At 46.7% G+C, this 10,806-nt stretch overlaps 1 protein-coding gene across 1 annotated transcript; it reads right to left on the bottom strand.

Annotated features, from left to right (window-relative positions):
* Positions 1-8,421: 8,421 nt before the first annotated feature.
* PFLUO_LOCUS8255 (uncharacterized protein) lies at positions 8,422-10,174 on the bottom strand (the record flags this gene model as incomplete). Its single annotated transcript, XM_073785972.1, has 7 exons — positions 8,422-8,702; positions 8,785-8,984; positions 9,039-9,049; positions 9,110-9,372; positions 9,452-9,542; positions 9,605-9,666; positions 9,730-10,174. The coding sequence occupies 7 exons, from the start codon at positions 10,172-10,174 to the stop codon at positions 8,422-8,424; spliced, it is 1,353 nt and encodes a 450-aa protein (XP_073642274.1).
* Between the last annotated feature and the right edge of the window lie 632 nt (positions 10,175-10,806).

Here is a 10,806-nt window from a genome sequence, read left to right as displayed (position 1 = left end):
TTTTTAATATGAGTTGACGAATACATTGCTAGAAATATATCTGGGGACTCCTGCTAATTAGGAAGTGGTGATGGCCCTGATAGCCCTAGCTTCGGGAACAGCAGTAGTAGTCCAAGGAAAGCTCTTAAAGAGACTCGGTGTAATCTCCACAATTTGAGCCTTTATTGGAAGCGCTCTCTCATGTGTCTTCTTTGGCATCATAGTGATACACACCGTAGCCCGCAACTATTTCGCGAGCAAACGCTCGAACAAAGTGTTCGAGTAGCCAAAGCACAGAACGAAAGGCTGGAATGTGAGCTAAGATATCCTGGTGATATTCTGCAAGACTAGTAGCAACCAATTTTGATTTTGTACCCTTAGAAATGAGAATAATGAGACTATTATTACACCAATGATATCAGATCCCTTCCAGACCAAAGCTTTCCCCGTAGGGCTAGCCAAAAACTGGCTCCAGCCGCTCTTCAGTCATAACATCCATTCAGTATAGGAATGAACCCTCATTATTTTTGTGGGCTGGTATGATCAAATCCGCCCGTAACCAAACAGCTTCCAAATTTTGGAGGGCGCGAAGAATCGGACCAAGGCCGATGCGGTCATATAATGAATTGAACTGTGTCGCACAGCTGATCGCCACTGCAAAAGCAAAAGATCTCTTCCCTAGTCCCACATCATGATCACTACAAATGCACTACTCTACCAAATTGAGACATAGGAAAGCCCACTATACCAATGTGCGAAGTTGGGGTAGTGCGAAATAATGAAATGCCTACTTTTGCTAAGACTGTTATAATCAAGCTATGATCTGGTCTGGCCTTGGCTATCTCTTCTCTAAGGACGCAGCGAGGATTTTCACGGTGGAGGAGCTATAGGAACAAATGGCGAATGACTCGCCCGTATGGAAACAAAGCAACCCTCCAAACACAAGCTAGGTTGGTAACTATTATTTGCTGGATGGCTAGTCGATCCATCTTTCCTATGACGACCGGAGCCTTGATACGCCGTTGGAGGATAGATTTACTCGGCTCTATAGACTATTGGATTGACGTGATCTTGTCTCTTGCCCTAGCTAGTATCTACTAAATGCGAACTCGTTGGTGTCTAATCAACTAACTATAGCGCAGTCTTCTGGCCTAAGGGCCTACTCATGAAAGGCGCCTCCCCTCGCTCACTTTTATCCACAAGGGCCGCCGGGCTGTATCAAGGTAGAATATCCCTAGATGGTATTCATCTCTTGACATACACTCACTTTCTGAACCCCCTCGTGTCCCGCCTACGAGTCATACGCTATCGGGAGCTTTCGTCAAGAAGGCTATGCCTATATAAGAGTCGAGGACTTAATAGGCATCAAAAGTATGAAGACACCGCCCTATGTAGTGCCGCGCCTGCAAAAAGGGTCCCGGGGAGCTATAAATAGATTATCCTAGAACGGAAAAGTAGGTCTTTGAGAAAGTAGAGTTCGTAACAATTATTTCATTTCTGGGAGCGAGGAAGATGTTGAGAAATGGCGATTTGTCTTGGATGTATTGTACATTCTTTTCTAACAATTCGGATCCGTCTGGTATTCAATGGCACAGAAGCTGTAGACAATCTAGGCGCTTATTTAGCACCGCAGACTAAGTCGGAGTTGATGAAGGAAGATATGCTCGTAGGGCTTGACTAACGAAAGCTACAACCTTTAGACCGTGGAATTCTCTGGACTGTATTGGACAAGCCTCAGGCATTGTTCGAGCTCTTCGCAGATTGAACCCAAAGTTTCCTCATTAATTTCGTTGCATAATCCATCTCAAAGGGAAGAGGAGCGAAAAGAGCGTAAAATAAATTCACATGAAAATGGAAGGCAGGGAAGACCGGAAAGAAAGAAAAGAAAGGTAAAGGAACCCATGTTTACATCTGTGTTTTGTCATGGATGAAAATGCACGCTTTGCATCAAATCAGTAGAGTCAATATTGCGAGTTGGACTCTTTCCTGCGAAAAGATTGCTTCCTTGTCACCTGGCGCCCTCTCCGTATAGTCGAGCTTGGGGAAAGTTACGAGACTTTTTGACACGAAACAGATCTTTAGACAGTTGAGAAATTTCTCGGGTACTCTGGAGCAGTTGGTACTTCTCCTAAGAGGTCGTGGCCTGAGAGCTTTCATCTGAAGTTCTGTGTTTGGAATATTCTGTACTGATCGGCGGAACTCGATTCCGCGGGGTTGTAAGGCCTTCCCCTTTGAAGCACTTGACTAACATCTGCGCCGCAGAGGTACGCTCGCTTGGCTCAACCCTTGCCATTTCTTGGATATCTCTAAGCCTTTCGCCGCCCGCTGCGGGTAAAATGGCTTGGCGAGCGTTAGGAATGGACACGAAATCCTTTCAACGAAAACCGTCCATATCTAATGTCCATACAATTGTGACAAACAGGGACTAGACATCCATCTTGTGCGTTTGGGCTCCAGGCTCAAAATATTCGAATGCCATATATAATAGGGTGCCGACCAAAAAAGAGTTAGTAGCGGTCACCTATTATATTCTTTTCCCATTGGAATCCTAGATAGTATTAGTTTATATTCTCGATTTTCTAGCTCTAGCTAAGTTCTATGCCCTATCAGGACCTATTCCTCTTTGGGCGCGGGACGAATGAGGGCTGACATCATATTTGTTAGTTGACTTTGGGACCTCTACTCACTCTCCTCAATCGCACTTCGAACACCCTATCGGAATCATATTTACTTAGTCAAGATACCACCATTTTCAGCGAGAATAATTGAGCAACTTGTGGCTCTACAATATTCAAGATGCGCGATGAGGGGCCCCTACACATGGTCAAAACACCTACCGAGATTGATCTAGAAAAATCCGGAAATATCTATGCTCTTCAGAAATATCGGTATAAACAGTGGTGGGAACATCCAACTAAGATTGATTTTTCCGCGCTACTCGAGACTGAAGTCGAGCTTCGTGAAATTGCTCAACGCGAGATAGCCCTCAGAGAAAAGCTAAATAGACTTGTGAGAGAAAATATCGAAGGCAACCGCAACCGGACTCTCGTTCAAGGCTTACAGGGGGAGATTTCAAGGCTTGCAAAGCGTTACTGGATTGTGGAACGGCTTTGGTGGGAGATTCGGAGTGCATATAAGGACTGCCCGATGACTCGGGGGTTCGACTTATGGCGCTCACACCCGAAATGGTATATGCATCAAGTGCTTACTGAGGACTGTGCTGGAAGAGGAGGATGCTGTGGGAGAGACTGTGGATGCTGTTCAAATCGTCAAACCCTAATAGACCGAAAACTCGCCGCTGGCCATTGCACGGTGTCGTGTTCCTGTTGTGAGCAAGCCCGCGGGTTTGAACTCGACTCAGAGCAAGAGCTACATCTCCGGGAGACATTTAAACCTACCCATTCTAAGAAGGGTCCACGTTGTTGGTATTCCTGCCGAATTTTTTTCGCCGCCACGCTGGGGCTGAAGCCCGGTAACACCGATAACCCATTTGACCTGATTGATGAACCACCGCCACCAAAATACGCTGCTTCCCTGATAGCTTGAGGAACGAGAAGATGGACGGAAGATAAAGGCAAAGGGTTGGGATATAAATAAGGGGCTTGCTTGAAGGGAATGGTTGGGAACCCATGTATTTTGCCGATTGGCTTATGTTGCTCTTTATAGAGGAAACGCTGGATGCATATCGGCGTGAGACCCGTGAGGCAGCCAGCATCCAGACGCCCTCTACCCGCGTAGGGAAAGTTGGCGGGACCCTGTGCGGCTGTATTTTAGTTTTTGTTAGACAGATGTGGAGAGAGGGAGGCGGGTCTTCTTTTTTATGTAGTTTTATTCAGATGCTCTCCAGGCCATGATGAAATCGGCGTTATGGTTTTATGGTCTACACATGCCATTGCCAGTCGTTATAATCATGTATCTGTAGAGCATAGAGCTAGCCCCCTCAAGTGACCGTAGGGAGGGCCCGACTACTAGGGGGCGGGTATTGACCAGATCACGCGAGTTCATGTTGTCAGCCATTTTTGACTATGACTAGTTGATGTTTACTCAAAAACTGAAAGATAGATCTGAGGCTTTCAGATTCTTAGGGTAGACACCTGCGATCGTGAAGATAATTAGCGATAATAGATGGACGATGTGTAGATCAGGGTCTTCAGCGCCTTAAAATTCATGTGGAACAGGAGATACACCGCAATTCGAGTGGGGCAACCTTCAGTAATGCACTTCTTTAGGTAGGTAGGAGTAGGCAAGCAGAAGGCTGTGGCCTACAGAAGAATTTATATTAAGCGCGGACGGCTTTAGAGTCTGAACAAAATGTCATAATGTCGAGATGGATTTCTTGATTCGAACCAGCTTGAAGCACGAGATACGATGCTGAAGAACGACTAGGAGGACCTGGATAGAGGGCAAAGGAATATGCGTTGATCAGCCATATCGTCTACGGACGATGGATGCGGGACGAGCAATGAAAAATAATTAGGAATTGCAGCGCGAGGTGAGTCCCTGGAGGCAGCAGTTATTGTTCAGCCATTGATTGTCATCGTCTAATTAGATCAAAAGCTTCACTTCTATGGCACATACACTTGCCATGGTGGATAAAGAGCGAACGAGCTACAAAATCTAGAGAAGGTGTTAGTGCCACATCGTATTGAATGAGTAGCGCGATTTCCGGCCCATGATGCAGCAGCTTAGGCGATTGATGATCACCCGGACCCAGATCGTGTTATTGACGGCCATATTGCCGCCCAGCTTAGAGGGATGATTATGGCAACGGATGTATTATGACTATCACTCGGCTTTCTTTTGAGCTGGATTTGTTTTCCTGCCTAAACCTCCTCCAAGTCTCTCACGATTTGATTCTTTGGTCACAACCCAGTTGATAGAGTTTGAATTGCACGGATTGCTATTCGTGCAATTGGTTCTTTTGTGTAGTTTATATTAGAAACTGCTCTCTTGTAGAAGATTTGAGCGTCAAAAATTGAAGAGTATGTAAATTAGGCCTAATAATCCCGTCACAGAATGATTGAACAAGCAAAAGATAAGGCGACATTTCCCGCGCTGAACTGCAAAAGGTTATTTGGCGAAAGCTAGTTCTCATGTCACACATTTGTTTTTCTATATCCCTAAGCCTTCAGCTGCTCGCACTCGCGCACACTAGAAGCTTTGGCAGCAAGCCCCGATTCAGGTAGCCTCTAAGACCTCTGTAGCAGAGTGCTCCCATCTGGATCAAGGACCTTCGCCAGCTCTGAGACTTCAGTATGACCACGCGTCGTTTTCATTCGGTAACACCAGGTCACCTGCTTTTCTTCTCCCTTATCGCTTGTTTCGAAGAGGAACTCGCCGCCAACTTGCCGAGAATCACCTCCTTTAGTTCCTAGCCCACTAGGGATGTGCTTTAAGGCTTGTCCGATTGACTCGACGATATTTCGTACTACACTCTTGCGAACATAATCTGGGCGGGTTCCCATAGAAAAAGAATATACCATTCCAAGGTCATCATATAGTTTGCGAGTTGGATCTGCGAAGATCGGGAATGGACAGCCTGTTTGGGTGGTATAGAAATCGATCAGACTAGGGTCGCCACAGCTGATAATAGAGATTGATGTGCTAGTTGGTAGGCGTTTTAGATCCTCTGGTCGAATTGAATTTGAGAGGGCAATAAGGAATTCCTGGCAGCTCTATAGTAGTAGAAGAATATTAGTAGAATATTAACTCATACTAAGAAGTTCTATCCTTATTGATTGATAGAATTTCAACGGTATAAAAGTTGAGCAAGCCGGGCCTATTAGGATGGATATAGGTAGCTTACTACACAGAAAAAGTGCCGGACAAAGATCACTAGTACACGGGAGGCGGAATTAGGCCCATCGTAGAGACTCTTGAACGGATGAGCGTCGCCCTTGCGATCTAGTACGGTATAATTCTCGACTTTCTGACAAGCATCGGGGGATGGTAGGTCATCACGATCACCCGCGCGTTGCTTTTAGAATCAACGGGTTCGCTGTTCTTAGTCGCGGAGGGTATCATCGCTGAGGGTATCGTCGCTATGGTATCTGCTCCGCAATTTGGCACTTCCGACGGCTTCGAGTCGACTTCACTTGTCATGATGTTAAAATGTCCCTTTATGCGTGGAAATGACCTGAGCAGAAGATGATCAAGGGGTGGGGGGGGGGCCTAATCTGTTGGAGCACTGCCCTCACAGGGGTCATGTGATCAGATCTTATACTGGTACCTTACATGATCGGGTCGCTTACGGGTTACGTTACAGCTAAGCGGATAGGAAGCCCTATCCTCAATACCCTATAGTCATATATACTTATTATTATACCCGCCCCCTAGTAGTCGGGCCCTCACCGCTCTCGCTGGTGAGGGCCCGACTACTAGGGGGCGGGTATATCATATAAAATGACTTCTCTTTGAAGTTTTTCAAGTATTCTATTAAACAATCACTATTTTGATTATGAAGACACGTGTTGTTTACGTGTTTCTTATTTGTGAACAGAAATGGCAAATAAAAAAATGCTTAACATGTATATTAACTAGCACAACCACAACCACAACAACAACAACAACAACAACAACAACAACAACAACAAACTTCTCTTTCCTAGCGCTCTTCCTTTTTTTCTATCTCTGTCACTCATTAGTTTCTCACTAGTTTAATACATCCTTCTCATCTATCTGTTTTGCATATATGAAGCACGAACAATGTCGAACCTCAGTCCCCACCTAGGACTAAATCTCACTAGAGACCATTTTGACCTCCCTTAGGCTCATCGCGTAGTGACCCCTGACCCCGTCCATGGATACGCACATGGTAATTCTAGAAGGCGCGTCTCTTTTGTTTACGCTAAACATATGTAGGACCGATCCCTAACAATAACTTCGGCTAGAAGCCATAGGCCTACATCAATGCAATTGCTATAGGACAGGCCCGCTACGATATCAAGGCAGCGGACGTCCAAAACGCACCCAATCTCCTTCCTAACCTCGAATGACGCAGAATAAGGAAAATCCCTTAGTGTATATGTCATAAACTCCGCATACGTTGAAAGCGTATTGGGATTGAGGAAAACAGATACGACGTCCTCCTTAGACATACTCAAACTATGTGCGGTTTGACGTTCGCAACGTAGTCCGCTCTACGGCGCCACTAACTAAACGAGCATTATGGAGCTAGTGAGTGCATGCCACATTCATATACTTTGCATATGCTGACAAGAAGCAGCCGATATCCCCGACCGCCGCTAGAAGACTGCCATTGAGATCCTTAGCGGGTAGAACGCTCTTAAACACTAGGTCCTTACTAGAGGATGGCGCGAGGTAGGCTACTTATATAAACTCGGTCGTGGCCCTAAGGCTAGACCGATCGGCCATTAGTATGATGCGCTAGAGCGCATCGCGTATGTATTCTTTCACCTCCGCGAACCATATACTAACTATATGTTTAGACGGGAGAACTCTACTTTCAAATATCAGTTCGGGTATAGGTTCCATTAGTTCGTATAGCTTACGAACCCTAACTCCGGAAATCGCAGCCGTCGCGTACGTCTCTACTTTGACTATAGTAAACATATGCTAACCATACATAGCGGGGCCGCGACCCACCAGATATGAATACAATGCAAGGCAATCAGCCATTCTCCCGGACCCGTGTTAGATCAGCTTCCGCGGGGTAATAATGCCATAGAGAGTAACTTGAACGTGATAATGGCAGCTCGCAGGGAGAGGGAGGGGGGAGAAGCTGATTTGACCGAAGGGTAGGGTGCATTTGCTACTAAGGTATGTATAGGCTATTATAGGCAGTGGAAGGAAATCGCGGAGAGAGATTGTATGATCCTCCAGCTATCATCCAAAGATTTTCGATCTTAGATGATTAGTTAAATGGTCTCCTTAAGCTTTTCAATCGACACCTGTACGGCTCTATAACTGCATAGGAAAACTTCGGCTACGTCGACCTTAGGACACGTAATTCCACGTTTTGGAAAGAGAGCTTGGTTAAGCATAGATAGATATTCAAATATCCCTTTCTGTTAGAGCCATGTTGGCTGCAACCCAGGTTTGTGTAGATAATGCAAATTCACGATGGAGCATGACTCTGAATAACACTCAGGAAAGAAAAATGAGCATCCCGTAGAAGTTAAAGCTTGTCTGTCAATGCAGAATCGACCAAGCCTATATTTTCTTCATCATAAGGGTCATGCTCTGATCCGTAAAACAGTTCTCGTTGACGTGCTGGGTCTTGGGTCGAGTCTTGCCCTCAGGAAACTTGAACTCAAACTCGAAGAGAAGACGAACCATAATAAGCTTAATCTCCGCAACGGCAAACTGCCTGCCTGCACATGCCTGGTTGCCGTAGCCGAACGCCAGGTTGTTGGGGTAAGCTCAGCTGGAGTTTCCACTCTATTGGAGCTACGAATCCTGCATTCGTGGAAAAGAGAGCGTTTAGATGTTGTCACGTAGGAGAAAGCCTCCGTTCTGCAGCTTCTGGAAAACCCCCTCGGGATCGTACTTGGCTGCAGTCTCTTGCATCCGCTTGATATTATCGGCCCCATAGCTGCCCAGTACAGTTTGAGAGGCGGTGGCAAAGCTCATACACTTAAAGTCAAGTAGAGCTCTTTTTTCTTTGGCCAATAACTGCGCCCTTTCGGCAATCGTGTCTACTGCCTTTTGCGCAGCGGCGTCATCGCTAGCCTCTTGGGGCCACTCACAGGTAAACACCCACCCTATTGAGATGGTATTACGTTAGCTCTTTCATCTTTTGAAAGTCCTGCCCGACTCGAGATGATGGGTGTTAAATGTACTTACAGCACTGTGGAATGCTCTCGTGTCCCATGATATTCTCTCCTCGATCCTTTCCAGCCTGTACGCCAGCCTTGCCCATCGGCTGGATTGTATAATGTAGGACATAGTCGGTCGGAAGGCTCTTGCAGACCTCGGTCCAGGATTTGTAGACATCATCGTAGAGTTCCTGCGATACCTTAGTAGTAATCGTGCAAATGGCGCGCCTATTACGTGTGTTAGTGACTAACCGATCTTCGTTTTATTTCCGTTGTGCGTACTTCTTAGACTCCTGTTTATGGCCCATGGCTTAGGCTAGTGATAAGAGTGTGCCATTTGTAGAAGGGATAACTGTTGTCACTAAGCTTTTGAGGTTATGGAAAGGCTTGAAGACCGAAGGTCGCTCGGAGGGGGTGTCGCCATAAAGCAAACCCACAGCGACAAAGCCGTTATTGGAGTTAGTGAATAAACCGCCTTTGGGATCGTTCTCCATAGCATTCTGAATAGCCATAGTCGCCTTATTGATTTCGACATAATCCTCTGGGTTGTAGAGATTGATTGTGTATTGAACGTTGATTAGAGGGTGGGTGTCGAGGTCAAACCGCGTTACAATGCCTGTTTCACGCGTTAGAGAAACCAAGGTCTGTACTATCTCGCAAATGAAGTAAAGCGATTAAAAAACTAGACCACGTACCAAAGTTGGAGCCACCCCCCTTTAGAGCGCGGTAGAGATCAGCATTTTCTTTCGCGTTAGCGTTGACCAGTCTGCCGTCGGCCAAGAGCACCTAGAGATATCCGCTATGAGTGCGGGCTAGGAAAGTTGCCCATTCGAACGCAGGCGACTCACCTCGAAATTCCTAACGCCGTCGGCCCCCAGTCCATACAAATTAGGCAAAGCCCCCATGCCACCTTTGTTGACCTATTAGCTTCCAAACCCCAGTGACACCCTTTTTTTAGAATCATGGTAGATACCTCCAAGGAGGAAGCCTCCTAGGCCGACCTGCTGGTCTCGACCGCCGATTGCCGACAGTTTCTGCTTCTCTAACCAGGCGTACACCTCGCCCCAGGTGCTCCCAGATCCAATTCGAGCGACTCCATCTGAGCCCAGCTCCTTCGACTGAAGCTGACGGATGTCTAAAACGACGGCCGTCTTGTCCGCACTACTGAAGCCCACGTTGGGGTTGTGGCCAGTGGTTCGGATGGTGAACTTAACTCCCGTCTTCTTGACAATCGCAAGCGTTTCAGTAAGCTCTTGAACGTTGCTCAGGTACATATATCCGGCAGCTGGGGTCCAGCATGTCTGAGACCAGGGGGTTGCCACCGCTGCCTGGTACTCCGACTCAATGTCCGGAGTTACCACCTTGTTAGGGAAGATAGTCCTCAATTGATCCAATGCCGCCGCGGTGCCGGTAGCCATAGTCAGAAGTCGATTAGATCTAAGCTCAGAAAGTGAATTGCGTGGGTTGATGAGCCGTCAAGGATAACAGCTTGGTTTTTTGGTTGGTGTTTTTGGTACTGCGCTCAGCTTCAGTCAAATTCCGTTGATTGAAGAGGAATCTCCTCTCCTTTGTCCTTTTCACCAAGCCTTCTGACCCATCCATCCTAAGATCCCTGTTTTTGGAAACCAGGCAGCTTGCATCACTGCGGTAGCTGGCCCGTTACATTCGTTAAAAAGATTGGCCTCAACAGGATGGGTCATGCATATACTGCAGGGTAGGCATATTACTTCGGGCTGTAATACTTGTGGCCCTATACTTTGGGGGGCCGTAATACGTAATCCTCGGGGCCTACATGCAGTAGAGTCGATCTATACCCGATAGGAAGGCTTTCGACAAGGTTCTTCCCGTCCTACTAAAATAGTGCCAACCAAACATCAAGCGTTGTCCAGTGGTTGGGGAACCTCTCCGCGCCCGCGCAGCGACCCTTTGAAAACTTGGATGAGGCAATGTGAAAAGCTTGTAAATTGTTTGAGAGGTACCTGAGGCTTTTCAAGATGGAATACTGAACATTGCGATGTTTGGAGTGCTGTGACGAGATCGTTGACGTGGC

Source organism: Penicillium psychrofluorescens (genome assembly GCF_964197705.1).
Source record: "Penicillium psychrofluorescens genome assembly, chromosome: 5".
Lineage (NCBI taxonomy): Eukaryota > Fungi > Ascomycota > Eurotiomycetes > Eurotiales > Aspergillaceae > Penicillium > Penicillium psychrofluorescens.
Note: the sequence above shows the minus strand (reverse complement) of the source record. Positions and strands in the feature narration are given on the sequence as shown.